Source organism: Oncorhynchus nerka, linkage group LG2 (assembly GCF_034236695.1).
Source record: "Oncorhynchus nerka isolate Pitt River linkage group LG2, Oner_Uvic_2.0, whole genome shotgun sequence".
NCBI lineage: Eukaryota > Metazoa > Chordata > Actinopteri > Salmoniformes > Salmonidae > Oncorhynchus > Oncorhynchus nerka.
The window spans coordinates 52,770,789-52,791,843 of record NC_088397.1 but is presented as its reverse complement, the minus strand read 5'-3'; the positions used below and the strand labels follow the sequence as shown (position 1 = coordinate 52,791,843).

The following is a 21,055-nucleotide window of genomic DNA, read 5'->3' as shown; positions in this document are numbered from 1 at the left end:
GTTATTGTCTGAGGCTACCCGGAACATATCCCAGTTCACGTGATCGAAGCAATCTTGAAGCATGGAATCCGATTGGTCAGACCAGCGTTGGATAGACCTAAGCAGGGTTTTTGTTTCTGCCTATAGGAGGGGAGCAACAAGATGGAGTCATGGTCAGATTTGCCGAAGGGAGGGCGGGGGAGGACCTTGTATGCATTGTGGAAGTTAGAGTAGCAGTGGTCCAATGTTTTGCCAGAGCGGGTGCAACAATAAATGTGCTGGTAGAATTTGGGTAACCTTGTTCTCAAATTAGCTTTGTTAAAATCCCCAGCACCAATAAATGCAGCCTCAGGATCTATGGTTTCCAGTTTGCATAAAGTCCAGTGAAGTTCTTTGAGGGCCGTCATGGTATCTGCTTGCGGGGGAGGGGAATATACACGGCCGTGACTATAACCGAAGAGAATTACAATTACAAGTCCACTCCGAATACCTCTTCTCCGCCGGCGGTGTTTTGGATCAGCCTCTGGAATCAATTCAATTGCCCTGGGGGGTACGAACAAAGGATCCAATTCAGGAAAGTCGTATTCCCGGTCGTAATGCTGGTGAGTTACCACAGCTCTGATATCCAAAACTTTCCGGCTGTATGTAATAACACAAAAAAAATCCTGGGCTAATAATGTAAGAAATAACACAGGAAAAAAATACTACAAAGTTGCTTAGAAGCAGAGCTGCCATATCTGTCAGCGCCATCTTACTTTGTGATAACAGTTTGCGGAAGGCCATTTCCTGTTTCAGTTTGACAATGCCCCCGTGCACAAAGCAAAGTCCATACAGAAATGGTTTGTTGAGGTTGGTGTGGAATAACTTGACAGGCCTGCATAGAGCCCGGACCTCAACCCCATCGAAACACCTTCGGGATGAATTGGAACGCCTACTGCGAGCCAGGCCTAATCACCTAACATCAGTGCCTGACCTCACTAATTCTCTAGTGTCTGAATGGAATCAAGTCCCCGAAGCAATGTTCCAAGATCTATTGGAAAGCCGTGCCAGAAGAGTGGGGTTGTTATAGTACCAACTCCATATTAATGCCCATGATTTTGGAATGAGATGTTTGACAAACAGGTGTCCACATTCTCATATATGGCCATATATTACTTTTCCGTATAGGTGGCAAAAAACAAATTGGTCTTAATTTAAGTTTAGAGTTAGTCATAACGTTAGCAGTGTGGTTAAGTTTAGGGATAGGTTTAAGTTTCAAATAAAATGTATGAGTAACTTTCATGAAGAATAAAAGTTCATGAAAAAAAATGGTGTTTTAAGATTAGTTATAGTGAAACGTAAATTCTGGTCTTAATTTTGACAGTCCGTTGCAAAAGTGATATACACTGAGTGTACGAAACATTAGGAACACCTTCCTAATATTTAGCTGCACCCCTTTTGCCTTAAAAACAGCCTACATTTGTCGGGGCATGGACTCTTCAAGGTGTCGAAAGCGTTCCACAGGGATGCTGGTCCATGTTGACTCCAATGCTTCTCACAGTTGTGTCAAGTTGGCTGGATGTCCTTTGGGTGGTGGACCATTCTTGATACACACGGGAAACTGTTGAGTGTCTTGCCCATTCACCTTCTGAATGGCACACATACACAATTAATGTCTCAATTGTCTCAAGGCTTAAAAATCCTTCTTTAACCTGTTTCCTTCCTTTCCTCTAAACCAGTGGTTCCCAAACGTTTTATATTCCGTACCCCTTCAAACATTCAACCTCCAGCTGCGTAACCCCTCTAGCACCAGGGTCAGCGCACTCTCAAATGTTTTTTTCCCCCACCATTGTAAGCCTGCCACGCACACACTATACAATACATTTATTGAACATAAGAATTAGTGTGAGTTTTTGTCACAACCCGACTCGTGGGAAGTGACAAAGAGCTCTTATAGGACCAGGGCACAAATAATACAACTGAAGGACTTCTGCGTTACTCTGGACCGTGATCTCTCTTTTGAAGAACATATCAAGACTGTTTCAATGACAGCTTTTTCCATCTACGTAACATTGCAAAAATCAGAAATGTTCTGTGCAAAAATGATGCAGAAAAATTAATCCATACTTTTGTCACTTCTAGGTTAGACTACTGCAATGCTCTACTTTCCGGCTACCCGGATAAAGCACTAAATAAACTTCAGTTAGTGCTAAATAACTGCTAGAATCCTGACTAGAACCAAAAACTTTGATCATATTACTCCAGTGCTAGCCTCCCTACACTGGCTTCCTGTCAAGGCAAGGGCTGATTTCAAGGTTTTACTGCTAACCTACAAAGCATTACATGGGCTTGCTCCTACCTATCTCTCTGATTTGGTCCTGCCGTACATACCTACACATACGCTACGGTCACAAGACGCAGGCCTCCTAATTGACCCTAGAATTTCTAAGCAAATAGCTGGAGGCAGGGGCTTTCTCCTATAGAGCTCCATTTTTATGGAATGGTCTGCCTACCAATGTGAGAGACGCAAACTCGGTCTCAACCTTTAAGTCTTTACTGAAGACTCATCTCTTCAGTGGGTCATATGATTGAGTGTAGTCTGGCCCAGGAGTGTGAAGGTGAACGGAAAGGCTCTGGAGCAACAAACCGCCCTTGCTGTCTCTGCCTGGCCGGTTCCCCTCTTTCCACTGGGATTCTCTGCCTCTAACCCTTTTACAGGGGCTGAGTCACTGGCTTACTAGGGCTCTTTCATACCGTCCCTAGGAGGGGTGCGTCACTTGAGTGGGTTGAGTCACTGATGTGATCTTCCTGTCTGGGTTGGCGGCCCCCCTTGGGTTGTGGCGGAGATCTTTGTGGGCTATACTCGGCCTTGTCTCAGGATGGTAAGTTGGTGGTTGAAGATATCCCTCTAGTGGTGTGGGGGCTGTACTTTGGCAAAGTGGGTGGGGTTATATCCTTCCTGTTTGGCCCTGTCCGGGGGTGTCCTCGGATGGGGCCACAGTGTCTCCTGACTCCTCCTGTCTCAGCCTCCAGTATTTATGCTGCAGTCGTTTATGTGTCGGGGGGCTAGGGTCAGTTTGTTATATCTGGAATACTTCTCCTGTCCTATTCGGTGTCCTGTGTGAATTTAAGTGTGCTCTCTCTAATTCTCTCTTTCTTTCTCTCTCTGAGGACCTGAGCCCTAGGACCATGCCTCAGGACTACCTGACATGATGACTCCTTGCTGTCCCCAGTCCACCTGGCCGTGCTGCTGCTCCAGTTTCAACTGTTCTGCCTCATTATTATTGGACCATGCTGGTCATTTGTGAACATTTGAACATCTTGCCCATGTTCTGTTATAATCTCCACCCGGCACAGCCAGAAGAGGACTTGCCACCCCACGTAGCCTGGTTCCTCTCTAGGTTTCTTCCTAGGTTTTGGCCTTTCTAGGGAGTTTTTCCTAGCCACCGTGCTTCTACACCTGCATTGCTTGCTGTTTGGGGTTTAGGCTGGGTTTCTGTACAGCACTTTGAGATATCAGCTGATGTACGAAGGGCTGTATAAATACATTTGATTTGATTTGATTTTGATGAGCAGCAGCAACTTTTGGCTCCATACGGACCGCCAGTGGTATTCCCGTGAGAGAGTAACGGTTAATGTGATTGGATGTTAATTATTTGACTAGGTTACCTGTATTTGACATTGTGTTGTTATTTCGCTGAACACTAGATTAATTTTAGGCGGTGAAACGAGGCTACTCAGACGAGAAAAAAAACTCACCCAAATGTATAGCCCCATTGGAAAATATAAATGGACTGTTTGAAAATGTGAAGAAAAGTTAATTTGGCGTATCCCGACGGCATTGTGTGTACCCTTGGGGGAACACGTACCCCAGTTTGGGAATACCTGCTCTACACTGATTGAAGTGGATTTAACAGGTGACATCAATAAGGGATCATAGCTTTCACCTGGATTCACCTGGGCAGTTTATGTATGTCATGGAAAGAGCAGGTGTTCTCAGTGTATTTTGGTCTTTTAGTAGTAAATCTAGCTCTTTTTGCCACTAGCGGTTCAACACCACAATTGAAATTGTGATGGAGAAGCACCTTGAAAAGGTGCCTCTATGTCATCTCAAGAGAGGGGTTCTGTATGAAATACACTACCTTCTAGATGTGCTAAATGGTAACACCTCAATGCCTTATCACGGAGTTTGTAAACTCAGAGGTGCAACATCACAAGACTTCTGGGAATTTTTGTGAAACAGACCAGACCGGGGTTTAGGTTTGAGAAGTCAACGGGAGAAGTGAAAAATGCATCCCTAAATGTTCCTTTTCTCGAAATCCAAAGGCACAACCTAGATTTGAAGTGAATGTCTTAAACCTGTTATGGATCATGCAAATTTTCGCAGCTTTTGGTTAAAAATCGCGCAACATTTCAAAGTCCTGCTACTCATGCCAGGAATATAGTATATGCAAATGATAAGTATGTGTGTATAGAAAACACTCTGAAGTCTCTAAAATGGGTTAAATCGTGTCTGTGGCTATAACATAACGTGTTTAGGAGTAAAAATCCCTCGAAAAACTGTTCTCCAAAAACACAAAAAATATATTAATCCGCCAGTCAATGTATTGTTTAAGGCGACAGCAAATAAATGAAAATGCCCTGTAAACGCCTACAGCTTCCACACGATGTCGCCAGTACTGGCATTTCCAGCCTACTTAATCCTTGGTTGTATGACGTTTTGGCCTTTCCTGTTTTAGTCTCTCCACAGGATGTTGTGAAAATGGAAAACATGGACGCTGATTTCAAGACTAGCTGCTATCGAATACAGATCACCCCATGATGAATTGTATAGATTATTAACGTTTATTAATACCTAAAGTTGGTTTAGAAAAGTAGTTTGAAGTGATTTGTAAAAGTTTATAGGCAACTTTTGTAATTTTAAAAAGTGACGTTGCGTCTTGTAAAATGGAATATTCCTGGATCAGACCGGTCTAAGGAAAACGACATTTTGGCTATACAATGACGGATTTAATCGGGAAAAAGACCCAATTGTGATGTTTATGGGATATATAGGAGTGCCAAGAAAGAAGCTCGTCAAAGGTAATGAATGTTTTATATTTTATTTCTGCGTTTTGGGTAGCGCCGGCTACCGCAAAATCTGTTGTTTTAGGTGACGTTCCAGTACTTTGGGGGTGCATGCTATCAGATAATAGCTTCTCATGCTTTCGCCGAAAAGCATTTTACAAATCTGACTTGGTGGCTAGATTCACAACGAGTGTAGCTTTAATTCAGTACCTTGCATGTGTGTTTTAATGAAAGTTTGAGTTTTATCAAAAACTATAGGTGGCGCTCTTGAAATTTCCGCTGATTTGATCCCGACAGCGGAACCAAATCCCTAACAAGTTTTAAGTAGTTGAACATGTTATTACTCCAATCTCGTGAAAGTGGATAAACTGACACATTTTCATTTTACTAAAAAACAACTTCACAGTGCATTCGGAAAGTATTCAGACCCGTTGAATTTTTCCACATTTTGTTACGTTACAACCTTGCTTTTACACCTGCATTGTTTGCTGTTTGGGGTTTTAGGCTGGGTTTCTGTACAGCACTTTGAGATATCAGCTGATGTACGAAGGGCTATATAAATAAATTTGATTTGATTTGATTTGATTCTAAAATGGATTAAATAGATTTTTTCCCTCATCAATCTACACACAATTTCCCATAATGACTAAACAAAAACAGATTTGTAGAATATTTAGCTAATTTATTTTTAAAAATGTAAAAATGAAACCACATTCACTTACGTATTCAGACCCTTTACTCAAGACTTTGATGAAACATCTTTGACAGCGATAACAGCCTCAAGTCTTCTTGGGTATGACGCTACAAGTTTGGCACACCTGTATTTGGGGAGTTTCTCCCATTCTTCTCTGCAGATCCGTTCAAGCTCTGTCAGGATTGAATGGGGAGCGTCGCTGCACAGCTATTTTCAGGTCTCTCCAGAGATGTTCGATCGGGTTCAAGTCTGGGCTCTGGCTGGGCCACTCAAGGACATTCAGAGATTTGTCCCGAAGCCACTCCTGTGTTGTCCTGGCTGTGTGCTTAGTGTCGTTGTCCTGTTGGAAGGTGAACCTTCACCCCAGTCTGAGGTCCTGAGCAGTCTGGAGCAGGTTTTCATCAAGGATCTCTCTGTACTTTGCTCCGTTCATCTTTGTCTCGATCCTGACTAGTCTCCCAGTCCCAGGCTCTGAAAAAAATCCTCACAGCATGATGCTGCCACCACCATGCTTCACCGCAGGGATGGTGCCAAGTTTCCCCCAGAAGTGACACTTGGCATTCAGGCCAAATAGTTCAATCTTGGTTTCATCAGACCAGAGAATCTTGTTTCTCATGGTCAGTCCTTTAGGTGCCTTTTGGCAAACTCCAAGCAGGCTGTTATGTGCCTTTTACCGAGGAGTGGCTTCCGTCTGGCCACTCTACCATAAAGGCCTGATTAGTGGAGTGCTGCAGAAATGGTTGTCCTACTGGAATGTTCTCCCATCTCCACAGAGGAACTCTGGAGTTCTGTCAGAGTGACAATGGGGTTCTTGGTCACCTCCCTGACTAAGGCCTTCTCCCCCGACTGCTAAGTTTGGCCGGGCGGCCAGCTCTAGGAAGAGTCTTGGCGGTTCCAAACTTCTTCCGTTTAAGAATGATGGAGGCCACTGTGTTCTTGGGGACCTTCAATGCTGCAGACATTTTTTGGTACCCTACTCCAGATCTGTGCCTTGGCACATTCCTGTCTCTGAGCTCTACGGACAATTCCTTCTACCTCATGCCTTGGTTTTTGCTCTGACAATCACTTTCAACTGTGGGACCTTATATGTTCAATCAATTGAATTTACCACAGGTGGACTTCAATCAAGTTGTAGAAACATCTTAAGGTTGACAATGGAAACAGGATGCACTTAAGCTCAATTTCAAGTCTCATAGCCAATGTTCTGAATAGTTATGTAAATAAGTTTTTTTTTTTTTTTAAATGTGTAAACATTTCTAAAACCCAGTTATCGCTTTGTCATTATGGGGAATTGTGTGTATTTTGATGAGGGAAAAAAGTATTTAATCCATTTTAGAATAAGGCTGTAACATAACAAAATGTGGAAAAGGTCAAACGGTCTGAATACTTTCCGAATATACTGTATATCAAAGGAGTGCTTTGATTTGACGGCCTGTACTTGCGCAGTTCAGCTCAAGACAACCATTAGACTTGATGCCGTGTTCCTACGCATGAATTTAGCTAGCCGATTTCTATTGGAGAAGCAGTTTTAGCATATCTTCATACAGTACTGTCTTTGGCCTTACCTGAGATAGAACAATGAGACAGATATTTCAGCGGATTTATAAATGTGAAGCTTCCCGTTAGCGATGATGGTGATGAGAGGAAGCCCAGTGGCTGGCAAGTGGCAGAAGATAGAGTGTGATGGATTTTGGCCAACATTCTGCACATTTTCTCATCAATGGAACAATTGATCTCCATACAGTTTTCTGTTTCCAAAACTAAATAGTTCTAAGAAACAGAGGGGACTGCGTTTTTGTAGACTTTACCCTTTGCCAAAGTTTCTAAAAAATTGTGTGTTTAGAAGAGTGAAAGTGCGAATTGAGATATTGCACAGCGCACTTCACAGAGTAGGTGTTCCCTAACGGAAATATGCAAATAAATGCTAGAACGCGCCAATAGGATCTCACTTGCTTGTGCTTGGCTCTGCCCACCTTCCTGCTTGTTTTGCCCACTATGATTAATTTTCTCCATTTGGAAAGACATGATCTGGTCTATCTTGGGTTAGTTATAAAAATCTATGTCCTTGCGATCCACCTAATTTTCTAAAATTGCTATAGGAACAGCCAAACAACAGAAGTGATGGATTATTTATATACATGCCATGACTTGTTCAACTACAAATATTTGTTTTTTGAGGATACCAGACAGACCTTTTTTTCTTTTTTACTATAACACATTTTGATTATGTAATAATTAATTTTAACAACAAATTCCAAATGCAAGCTTCATAAGAAAATTATGATTTTCAAGCAATTGTTACACCAAAGACCAGTACTAGGACTATGCAAGTAATTGTTGATTGAAGCCCCATTGCTGGTGAGCTTGCAAAGTTAACAGTTAATATTCTTAATCACCAACATTTTTTGGGAGCTAGATATTTATTTATGGCAATCCTTTCTCCCTGCAATTTGACGAGTGCCCTGCACCTGATGCTGTAGATGTACAGCAAATCTGCAATCTGTTCGCAAGTGCTTTCTGGTCACAAATCTTTCGATACGCGCGTTTGCCTTTGCGCGCAAATGCTGTTGACTGGTCATTGGTCAACAATGAAGACAATCAACTTTTTGGTTCTGAAGCACAGGTGGGATGTTTTTGAGACAAAGGTATAAAAGTCAAATGGTAGGCTATATGTAGCTTATTAAAATATCTAAGAAAAACATTAATTTTCACACATGCGACCCGACAAAAGAACCACTACGCTAGCTCACCTGACCTGTGTTGATTGACAGGTTACTGGTCCAATCAGAGGGCCAAGTGTGCGTTTCACTAGCCAATCTGTTGCACCTTTTTTTACAAGTTGATTCTGCATCTAGTGTCTGGCTGCGTGGAGAGTAATCATGGAGACTGTTCCACAAAATGAGTGACAATGTTACAAAACCTAGCTAGATCATTTAAAGTAATCTTAAATCTTAAGTTAAAGTCGAGTCCCAAGTTTTGAGGCTCCAATTTCAAGTCAAGTCTCAAGTTACTTAATTTTCTATCAAGTTAAGTCTTCATGAATATGCATAGACATCATTTTTTATTTAACTAGGCAAGTCAGTTAAGAACGAATTCTTACTTACAATGACGGCCTACCCCGGCCAAAAATCTCGAGACAACTCCTATATTAATTTTTTTTCTCAAAGTTACCTGGATAGACAGTATATCCATACACGAATAACAACTAAGGTATTACGAAACTTCTATTTGATCAATAACCCATTTTTGGTTGACCACTCTCATTGACCTCCATACAAAAAGTGCAAAACAAGGAAAAAACTTCACCTGCTGGAAGGAGACAGATTTTCCTGCGAGTTGGGCTTCTCTCTTCCTCTTTGTCCACACCTCTGCCATTCAGTGCTTTCAGAGTGTTCATTGTCATAATGACAACTGCAAATAATACTTAAATGTAGGCTACATGTAGGCCTAATGAAAAATAATATAATAACTGATATTTAAAGGTAGCAATTAAACAACAAACGCTGTTTAGTCTGCGCATCTATTACAACATGTCATTGTCTCCTTGCTCAAGTGGTTTACAAGTGATTTCCATTTTTGTAATGGTTGCCAATTCCTATGGGTATTTTTTTTTCACTGTGCTCATCTTTCTGTCTGTCCTGTGCAACTATTTGCAATGCATCAGTGCAATAATGTGATCATAACCGGCCAAAAGTGATAACACCAATGCACTTTTTCTCCACAACATTACCGGACATGCATTTTCTATGCTTCTTTCCTTGAATAGGCTATTAGGCCTACATTTTTAGACAAGAAAATGATTATCCCTCGGCTACAACAATGCAGTGCAATGAGGAATGTATTATTGTTATCAAGTGAGGTCACCATTATTGTTCATTGGCTGTAAACTGTAATGATGTAGGGTCATTTGAACAGGGGGGCAACTTTCTATTTATTTTTTGTCCTCCCCCTCCCCAGTTTTATCATTGTACTGTGATACAAAATGTGGCATCCGGGGGCCGAGGGGTTCGTGCTGATTGTATGGAGATTGTGCAGCAGTGTGTAAGAGGAAGGTTACTAGGTGTGAGAAGTGTGCAGAATGGCATGAGACAAAATAATGTGTAGCATTGGGGAAAGAAGTGGTATGTGTTAATTGTAGGGGTGCTCATGGGGCTGGGGATCAGAAATGTCCAGTAAGAGAGTGGCAGGTTGAGGTTTCCTGGGTTAGAGTAGTGCAGTAGTTGTCATATGCTGAGGCAGTGAAGAAAGTAGAGGAAGATGGGTCAAGGGGGAGGGATCCTGAGAGGAATGGTGTGAGTAGTAGATCTGTACCAGTACAGAGATAAACCAGCAAGTGATATATGTTTCAGTAAGATTGGACTGTACTGCAGGGATGGAACGTAAGCCACAAAAAATGAGATTGTGGATGGCAGTTGCAGAGAGGTATTTGGGTGTGTGAGACTTTGTCAGAAGAGTAGCAGGGTGTGTTAAGTGGTGGTGTCCCATCCTTTCAAGTTGTTGGCCTGCGGTAGGACTAAATAGAGGAGTAGGGTGATGTTTATTTATTATTATGTATATATATATTTTTTGTGAGTGTAGTGTTAAATGGTAGGGTATTTGTTTATTTATTTTTCAAGCAAAGTATAAGGGAGTTTATACTCCAGTCTAGTAGGTGGCGGTAATGCAAAATGTATTGGATGTCAATAGCCGTTAAACCTCATGGAATAATACAATTTAGCATCGGTGTGTTTTAGGACCATGCAGACCCCTCAGAGCAGTCGGGTAGGCTGTTTGGTGGTTTCCGCTGGCTGAATTACAGTGCACTCGGAATCATGAGGCCCACCGTCTGCACAGTTTAAACATGGACACGTATTTTACATTTCTTACAGTGGTTTGCGGACAAACGCGCTTAAAGTGTATCTTACATAACCAAGTTTCACATGCGTAGGTAGTTTCTTTAAAACAGGACAGACATACTTTTATTTTTCTCCATTCACCCTGCGGGTCAGACGCCGGCCACAAACACACCAGGAATTCTCTTCAGGTAGGCTACTCAACCTGAACATCCGTCTTCACCTTGGAGATGACTCCTTTGACGAGTGCTCTACTCCTAGATGCAAAGCACAAAACTTGACTACACTTTTCCCAGCTCATCGGCAGCTTCATAATTTGACAACTCAAAATGGGTCTCCCACATATGCATGCATACTCAACCAACGCATCCAAACACAAAACAATTATCATTCATACACGTATCCTCCATTCAAGTTTTAGGCAACTTCCTTTTTGATCCAGTTTTCGACAATACTGTTATCCATTCAGGACGTTCATCTAAACCAACTTTGCTCGACGCACTGCTTAATTCGAACTCATCATCCACTTCCACCATCTCTCCCCGGAAAATGTTGATATTGTTGCGTTCAAAACAAACTGGCAACTCGGAAAGATACGGGTCAAATCATTACGTCAGCGACCTTCAAGTCGGCGCTCTAGAAAGAGGCCCGATTCAGTTAAGAACAAACTCCTATTTACAATGACTGCCAAAACCGGACGACGCTGAGCCAATTGTGCGCCGCCCTATGGGACTCTCAATCATGGCCGGATGTCATACCGCCTGGATTCGAACCAGGGACTGCAGTTACGCCTCTTGCAATGAAATTCAGTGCCTTAGACCGCTGCTCCACTCAGTTCTCGAGTTGTATGACCGTTCAAATAGATGATTCCCAGTCACCTCGTTTTATTTCGAGTTCCAAATTGTTTGTACTTGTGTTTTTAAAGAGGATGAGTCGGTTAGTTGACACAACTACTTGTACATTTTTTTGTTATAAAACGAAGAAAATATATTGATGATGGGTGTACGGCTCCTTCAAGCGTGTGTGCTTGTTGTGACTGTCATGCTGATATTGGCTACCTAGAGGTAGCTACTTCCCACGCCATTGCTGGACAGTTGTCAATATATTTTGGTATTACTTGTCAAGCGGGAGCTAAGGGCACTTTGTCCTCGTTGTTGCCGTTCATGCTCTCTACATTGAGTGGTAGACTGTATGTCTGTATCAATGTGTAGGCTGCTATCTTGAAATAAAGTAATGTGAGAGGAAAATGGCCACGTAACTACCATCGCCGACACGACCATGATATGATACACAGTACGAAGCACTTCAAATCCGTAGGCACAACACCAGAGGTAATGGTCGTTTTACTATCGACCAATAGTGAAGCCCAATCAGTCAAGCGAAACGGTCTTGAGTGGCAAGAAACATACCCAATTAGCGGATTCACTTTACATACACCCATTCTTTTCGACACACCCACTCCCCCGGTCGCCATTGGGCTGCAGTTACCCATACTTGAACTAGCGCGAGTCAACCAACACTACATGAAAATGGAGGACTGAACGTGGACCGTGCAAGAACATAACGTCGAGGTTTACAAGTGGGTCGAATTGTACGTTATTTATCCAAACGATACTTGATTAGCATTATTTGTAAATTACAAGCTATGTTTCAATAATGTTTGTTTGAAAGTATTGGATAGCTAACTAGTTGAAAGCTAGCGTCAGCTATCTAGGCGAAGCGCATGGTTGTGGCCTAGCTTGTTCGCGTACGTTACGCGTTTTGTAGTGACGTCAGTTACGGGTGATACAGCACGCTAATTAGTAAACTATATGTTCGTAAATGATTTAGCTTTAAACGAGACCTTGTCTGTGTGTAGTAACGCATGTTGTCTTGTGGCACGAGCTAATGTTGAGGTCACTGTGGTGATAGTTAGCTAATCCCAGCAAATGTCTACTAACGGTAACGTTAGGTTAATTTACCGTGTGACTGACTAGTTGCGCCATCCAACACGAATCTCGTCGTTAGCTAGCATTGTAGCATGCCGTTTGATTTACCCACCGCGATCTAGCTATAGTAGCTCGCAATCTATGGTGTCGGAGTTCTCAGTGCACGCAGACTCCTTGCGACGTGTTGGCGTTTCTTCGGTGTGGCAGCCACATTACGACGATCAGGATTCTGTGCGGCCTGAAGAGCTATCCGGCATCTAGTTAGCACAGTCGGAATGAAATGACGTTAGGTATTTGTTTAAATAACAATTCCCTACGCTTTAGAATAACATTGTAGGTCACCGAACGTTAGCTAGTTAACAATGTTGCATTGACCACCCCTCCCCCACACGACAACTGGGGTGGGTCTGGGAGTGTTTCCCCTCTTTCTCACGTGGCTGTGTGCGGTGACCATAGTCAGGGAACAATCTGTGGTGAACCTCTCTTTCTCTCACCCAACATCGTAGTTCTTAAATAGTTTATGTTGAGTCACTGCTTCTTCAAATCCAGACATTTCAAATTCCATCTTGTTTTTGTTTTTTATGACGATGTTTCCAAATGGTATGGACGGTAGGAATGATCAAAAGGCCTGAAGTTACCACTCAGCCTTTTGTTTGCGCCCCATCTATTGGTGAGTTGGAATAATGTGGTGGGCCATTTTGCATTGCGTTTGCAAACCATCAATGTGGTGCTTTGGAGAAAAGGATACCGTTTCAGAGATGAGCAGTGAATATGAAAAAGATCAGACCAATTATTGAATGTTCAGTGAAAGTAAATGTCAATGTTTGTCTGTCATTGAAACATGGATCAGGGTACACATTTAAAACTGAAGAACTGTTGTGTATTGGGCTACTTCGATAGAATCAAAAGCCATCCCCAGAGCTGTACTAATGTAATCAAGTGGATTTTGACTTGACGTTTTTGGTGTGGAAAGCGTTCACTGTGTCATTGTGCACATTATGGTGCAATGTTTCTTAATGTACCAATTCACAAAATAAAAATATGACCTACTTGTATTCCAAACAACCCCAACAAAAACGTCATAAATGGTGTCTCCATTTCATGCTATATTTGTATATCCCCAATCCCCCTTTTTCATTGGGATATTATCATGCTGCATTGATTTATTTGAATCACTCTTGCTGTAGAAGGATAGTACCCATGTTTTGATTATGTTTGTAAAAATCCATGCTCTTACCACAATTCTACAATTGCAACATAGTTGGTTCTGTTTATTCTCAGACATGTTTTCAAGATTGTGGTGTTGTCAGTTGGATTCAGGCCAGACTGCTCTTCTGAAAGTTGTACATGTATAGCAAGCTGCTTTGATCATGGGAAACATGTTCCACTTTGTTGATTTGAATAGGTTTAATTTTTTTTTTTTTTTACTTTAGATACACTACTAGGAATATTTTATTGAGCTGTGGATTGATACTTTAGCTAATTGTTTATCATGCTACAGAGTTATTGCTCAAAATAATGATTGAAATGCTACCGTTAGCTGTTTTCAGTTCAACTGCTCTGATTTTTAAGCAGGCCAGAATTATATTATTTTTGGGCAACATTTGTTACATACTGCATTCTGTTGCACAGGGGAAAGAGCATGCATGGTTTGTAACATGTAAGGTCTACTTGTTGTGTTTTGTGTGATTTGATAGTGTAAACTACAATGTGGGATTTATGTTAGTTGGGATTGGGACACATTTTTTGTTACTCTGAATGAAGTTAGGTGGGGCTGATAATGATTACCTAGCCTCTTTCTTGAGTACTCCCAAAATCTTTTCTGACAAGTTGACTTTGTCACCTTACATTGAACATCATTTGCAGTTGCAACTATTGTTTTGCAACCCATTTATTTAAATATATCTGATTGAAGTGAACTATCATGAGACTAAAGGAAGTCAATCTGATAATGGCAAATTGTCAGTGATGACATACTGTTTCAGCAGCGTCTTGAATTTTTAATCGGTGACCTATGATCTGAAGTCCCTGACATTGAACAAAGTTAGGAGTTGGCTGGGTGCCAATAGGTTGTGATGTATTGTGCTTTTCAAGGCTGCATACTGTTGCAATTTCCAAACCCTCAAATACTTAACAGTTGTATTCTGACTTATCTACAGGTCCAAGATCCCACTACCAGGCCTGTGATGATTACTGATCAGAACCTGCTGTGTGCGGAATCTGAAATCATCAGATAAGCCCTCGGTCAGTGTTCCACCACAACAGATCAGCAGGTTGGCTCTTTTTTTATTCTGTGAAAGGACAACTGTCATGTACTCATTTGACTTTTGTAAACAGTATTTGTAGTGTAGATGTTTCAACAGACTTGTCCCAGTAGTGGTGTTTTTGTTTTTGTAAGAATTTGATGACATTTGAGTACTTTGCCTAATTAGTGAACTTCCTCAGATTTTCTGAGCTTCCAAAATTATTTCCAATAATAGATATCTTTTGTTAGTGAGTTAAGATGTATCAATGAGCAGCAAAGTCCCAAAATATGGCTTTGTAAAACCTGTGCATTTACAAATATTGTTCTGTGGAGGGGTTTTAGAATATTCATAACTTTGTTACATGAAAATGCTCCTGCTGTGGTTTGGTCATCTGGGGTGGGCAAACTACGGGCCATATCCTGCCCACCAGCCGATTTGAAATGTGTCTTGCGGGGGATTGAATTTTTTTTTTTTTTTGTGGAAATGGTAATGGACCTATTTATAAAGAACTGCCCTTCTCTGACCCGCAAATCGATTTTGACGAACAAATCGATTTTAAAAAATTCTAAATGTCAAAATCCAGATGTGGCCCAGAGCCAAAATGTATTGCCCACCCTGATATAGACTAACAACTGGAGCGTTATCATAACTACAGCAGCCAGCCTGCTGTAGATTGTTTGTGGAAAGGAAGAAAATTGGTATGCGAGGACTGCACTCGCTGTCACAAACAAATCTGTGATTTTTTTTTAAAGGGTTGTCTGTGGATATAAAGAAAGTAGTTGATCATGACAGTGCTGCTCCAACCCCCCTCCCCAAAACAACCACGCACTTCAGTTAAATGGAGTTGAAGAGTAGCTGTCTCACAGTTCGTCTCTTGTGCTCTTCTCTTAACTGTAGATATTCTGTTTGAAAGTAGTGAGTGACTCCATCTATGGAGGAGAATGTGAGTCCTGAGCTCTCTCTAGCTCCTGAGCCAGAGCAGAGCCAGGACCCTATGGATAGCAGCTCTCAAGGTACCTTGGACTAGCTTCTTTTCCCCTTTTCAGTGAGGGGGGGACGTCATGATTGTCTCACTTTAAAAGGCACTGCACTGCTGGATCCTCTGCAAATCATTTGTAGGTTGTTAATTAGGGTATAGGGTCAGGATTGCTAGAATCATGACCAGCACAAGGGATTTCACTATCCCCTTATACGCTTTGAATACCTAATTAGCTTTCTAGTCTTTTGATTGGCAAAATCTGCTACTTTACCTAAATGTATTGTCCCTTAATGTGGCATTTACATCAACAGCTATTCTTGAGGACTATAAAGCCGAGAAGGAGGACGGAGAAGATAAAGACCAAGAGCATGGTAACAATGATACGGAGGAAAAGCTAGAGAACGCAGAGCAATCTGCTAAGACCACCAACGAATTCAAGAAAACCTGGGGATTCCGACGGACCACCATAGCCAAGAGAGAAATGCCCGGAGACACTGCTGCTGAGAGCCAGGATGGCCATGCAGGGCCTGTACGTCGCAGTGGGAGGCAGGCAAAACGCACTGACAAGCTGGAGGAGTTCCTGCTCACCACCAAGAGAGCGCGCACAGTAGGGAGGAGGAGTGCACCTGGCAGCATAGAGGCTGGGGATCCTCCCTCCCAGACCCCTACAGATGCAGAGACGGCCTCCGAGGCCAGTTTTGACGGCAATGCAGAGGCCAAGTCTCTGGACGATAAGCCAGATTCTCCAGTGAGGAAGACGAGGAGCAGGAAGAAGACCACTCGGAAGGCTAAAGGCCGTGGCAGAAGCCGAGTTGGCTCTGTCAGTGATGATGGAAGCTCTGACAATGAGAAGTTTTGTGGCGATGCACTCAAAGAGCTCCAGGAGGAGGAGAAGGGTAGTGGGGATACACCCAAAGAGCTCCAGGAGGAAGAGGGTAGCGGAGATGCACCCAAAGAGCTCCAGGAAGAGGAGGGTAGCACAGATGTATCCAAAGAGCTCCAGGAAGAGGGGGTAGAGGAGATGCACCCAAAGAGCTCCAGCAAGAGGGGGGTAGAGGAGATGCACCCAAAGAGCTCCAGCAAGAGGAGGGCAGCGGAGATGCACCCAAAGAGCTCCAGGAGAAAGGTAATGGAGATGCACCCAAAGAGCCACAGCCCGAGGAGAAGGAGCAGCAGGACAAGAAGACAACCAGCCCTAAGGAGGAAGAGAAGGATGACATAGTGCAGCCAGAGCAGGACTCTGTGAAGAAAGAAAAAGAGGAAGAGCAGGAGAAGGGAAAAAGGGGGTGCGTGGAGAAGCCCATAGACGCCAGTGGCGAGCGTGCCTCCAGGTCCAGGAGTCCTGCTAAGGCTAGTAGGGGAACCACCCCCAACAAGAGAGACACCAAGTCCAGAGGAGGGATAAAGACCCACAATGACCAGGAGGAAGATGAATCCCCATCGTCATCCTCATCATCCAGTGACTCCGGTGACGATGAAGGATACGACCCTAATGCACTGTACTGCATCTGTCGACAGAAACACAACAAGAGGTATGTATTTGGATGTCTTTCAATTGGAAATCCAATGCCTCTAGTTCTTACAAATGCTCTGTCTGATCCTTCATGGATTACCTCCGTTGCCCACCTACAAGGGGATGAGTGGTTAGTGATTAGTTGGCCGGAGTGATGTGCTTGACTTGTATTCTATGCTTTAGCAGCGATTTTGTTCCACATTGTTAACCCACTTTCGGACTAGCTGTTTTTTCACATCTGTCTCTGTGCTCTGCTAAGTGTTCTGTGTGCACCCAGGTTCATGATCTGCTGCGACCGCTGTGAGGAGTGGTTCCATGGAGACTGTGTGGGCATCACTGAGGCTCGTGGACGTCTAATGGAGAGGAACGGGGAGGACTACGTCTGCCCCAACTGCACCACCAAGAAGAGCCAGACGACCAAGCCCAATGGCAAACCCAAAGCAGCTGCCCCCGGGGCCCTCAAGGCAGAGCAGAGCCCCTCTGTGGCATCTCCCTCAGCTGGGATGGAAGAAAAGGGTGACGACTTGGGGATCAAAGGGAGGATAGAGAAGACCACCAACCCCAGTGGGAAAAAGAAGATCAAGATCTTTCAGGCGGTAGGTTTCTGTTACTTTTCTCACAGCCCCGGTGGATGAAATCAACAAATGATCTATTCAGGCTTATTATGTCATGCCAATAATGACTTACTTAAAGATGTCTGAGAGCACCATATTAGGGATGGGCGTGAGTACTCGATTCAAGGTCTGTATTTGATTATTAATAATTGAGTAAAGCACTCAATGTATATGCACAGATGTAGAGAATGTCAAGTGTAGTGAAAAATTCCTTTTCAGTTGTGTATCAGAACAACCAGTAATTGGAACAACCAATGGTGTACCGCAAACTGTATTTCCATCAGCTTCTTAAATAATTGAGTGTACGAACATACTTTCTTTGAAATGACCATCCCTACTCCATATGACAATTTGTATATTGTAATCACTGACACTTTTGCCTGTACAAGAATCCGTCTGTGGCATTGTCTGTGTTGCACTGTGCACCTGTGTGACCTGTTTGAATTTCATCAGGCGGCAGAGGAGTCTAAGCTGCCCAAATGCATAGGGCCAGGCTGTGAGAAGACCGCCCTGAAGGACTCTGTCTACTGCGGCAGCGAGTGCATCCTGAGACACGCCGCCGCAGCCATGGCAGCCAAGTCAATTTCTGAACCCAAGCAGAAAGATCAAGACAAGGCTAAGGGACAGAAAAAAACACCTGGTGCCAGGGCAACGACCAAGGTAAACAAAGGGTTCATAAGATAACAACGATGTTCATATTTACCCCTATTGTTCTGGAGAGTTGAGAAACATTTCACTGATCTTATTGGAACCAGTGCACTGGTTATTAATACAGTGAGTGGAGCATAAATTAAGCGCAATATGTATTCCAATGTTTTTGAAATAAGTTTTCTAAATCTGCCCCAAAAATGTACACCAATTTCTTATATGAAATTCTATATTTCTTTCTGTGAAATTGTGACTCTCATTACCAATGACTAACAAGGCCAGGCTAGATTTTTTTCCTGAAATATCTGAGTAATTATAGTGAAATGACAAAATGTCTGTTTACTTACTAGATTATTTTTTCCTGAGTCATTGTTAACATTCATGGGAAGGTTGGCAATTGATTGCATCAGCAGAAACTACAAAACAGAATTCTGTTATGAGGAACATCTTGCCGAGGAGGGATGGGGTGACGTTGCCCCAGGAGAAATGGTGCCGTCAGAAAGTTTTCATGCCTTTTGACTTATTCTACATTCTGTTGCAGCCTGAATTTAAAAAACTAATTTAATTTAAAAACAAACAAACATCCAAACCCATCTACACGCGATACCCCATAATAACAAAGTGAAAACATGTTTTTAGAAATTTTGGCTAATTTATTGAAAATTAAATGGAGCTATCTAAGTATTCACACCCCTTTGCTATCAGCATCAAAATTTAGCTCAGTTTAAAGACCTACACTGGTCCTAGGACAACTAGACCCATTTGATATAGACCTGGTCGGGTCTGTTCCAAGTGAGGGAAGCAACAGAAAAGTCAATTTTTAAGCTACCTTATTAGCCGGAGCTGATTAAGCTTGAGGTAGGAAGTGGTGACACGAGCAGGGGCCTTGCTGTGTGTGTATAGGCTACTGTGAGAGTGAGCAAGGGACACTGAGTGCAGGGAGGAGGGAGAGATGGCAACCACCAAGCCGACTTGAGCTATAGTAGACTAATAGCTGCCATATCTAGGTTATTTCATTCAATATGATTACGTAGTATCTGTCTTGACTGCATCAAACTGAGAAGCTACTCCATTCAGAATATTTAAGTAGCAGCCTACATGTTGGCTCTTGGTTGTTGTAGCCTATCCTTCAACTTTTAATTCCATCTTCCATTGATTTTTAGGTATCTCATAACTTTTGCCAAACAGGGAGGCTCTGACTAGCCTATTTTCATGACTTATGATTGGCCAACAACAAGCTACACTCTCCACTCTTGTGAAAAGCAAGACCCGCAGCATAAATTATATAATATTGCTCTCTACTGCAGTGGTCATGTTTGGATATGTATGGATCCCTCCTGACAAGCCAGTTAAAGTTACACTGACTTGTGACATTTATTTAGAATTCTGGCTCCGGACCCCCTCAGGTATTTGGGTAGAGGTAGATCTGTGATGACCTCAGGCACAGGTGCATCCAATTTCCTTTGATCAACTTGATTGGAGTCCACCTGTGGCCAATTAAATTCTTTGGACATGATTTAGAAAGAAACACACCTGTCTATAAGATCCCACAGTTGACTGCATGTCAGAGCAGAAGCCATACCATGAAGTCCAAGGAACTCTCCGAAGATCTCCAAGTTGGAATTGTGATGAGGCATATAGTATCTGGGGAAGGGTATAAAACAATTTCTAGATTGTTGAACGTTTCCAAGAGTAGTGGTCTCCATCGTTAGGAAATGGGAAAAATCTGGAACTACCCAGACTCTGCCTAGAGTTGGCCATCTGACCAAACTGTGCAACCGGGCAATAAGGACCTTGGTCAGGGAGGTGACCAAGAACCCAATGAACACTCTGACAGAAATAGAGAGTGCCTTGGCTGAGATGGGATAACCTGGCAGAAGGACAACAGTCTCTGGTGAAGTGCTGTAATCTGGGCTCTATAGGTTAGTGGCCATTTGGAAGCCACTCCTGAGAAATAGGCACATGACTGCATGCCGGGAGTTTGCAGAAAGGCATGAGAAATATTTTTTTCCCCTCCTCGATTTACACACAATACCCCCACAATGACGAAGCAGGTTTTTTAGAAATTTTAGCAAATGTATTACAAATACACTGATCACCTTTATTTACATCGGTATTCAGACCCTTTACTCAGTACTTTGTTGAAGAACCGTTGGCAGCGATTACAGCCTCGTCTTTGGTATGACGTTACAAGCTTGGTACACCTGTATTTGGGGAGTTTTTCCCATTCTCTGCAGATCCTCTCTAGCTCTGTCAGGTTGGATGGGGAGTGTCGCTGCACAGCTATTTTCAGGTCTCTCCAGAGATGCTCGATCGAGTTCAAGTCTGGGTTCTGGCTGGGCCACTCAAGGACATTCAGAGATTTGTCCCGAAGCCGCTCCTGCTCCGTTAATCTTTGCCTCGGTCCTGACTAGTCTCCCAGTCCCTGCTGCTGAAAAACGGGCCTTTCATCTTGCCACTCAACCATAAAGGCCCTGACCAAGACCCTTCTCCCCCTGATTGCTCCGTTTGGCCAGGCGGCCAGCTCTAGGAAGGGTCTTGGCGGTTCCAAATGATAGAGGCCGCGGTGTTCTTAG

At 42.9% G+C, this 21,055-nt stretch overlaps 1 protein-coding gene across 1 annotated transcript in view; it reads left to right on the top strand.

Moving 5' to 3' along the window:
* Positions 1-10,493: 10,493 nt before the first annotated feature.
* Positions 10,494-21,055, top strand: part of LOC115137809 (death-inducer obliterator 1-like) — a 28,479-nt gene continuing 17,917 nt past the window's right edge. Inside the window, exons 1-7 of the mRNA XM_065000088.1 lie at positions 10,494-10,742; positions 14,639-14,752; positions 15,623-15,738; positions 16,016-16,678; positions 16,714-17,236; positions 17,495-17,813; positions 18,285-18,491. Of these exons, the coding sequence (XP_064856160.1) occupies positions 15,657-15,738; positions 16,016-16,678; positions 16,714-17,236; positions 17,495-17,813; positions 18,285-18,491 (1,794 nt within the window). The 5' untranslated portion in view covers positions 10,494-10,742; positions 14,639-14,752; positions 15,623-15,656. The remainder of the gene's footprint in view (positions 10,743-14,638; positions 14,753-15,622; positions 15,739-16,015; positions 16,679-16,713; positions 17,237-17,494; positions 17,814-18,284; positions 18,492-21,055) is intronic.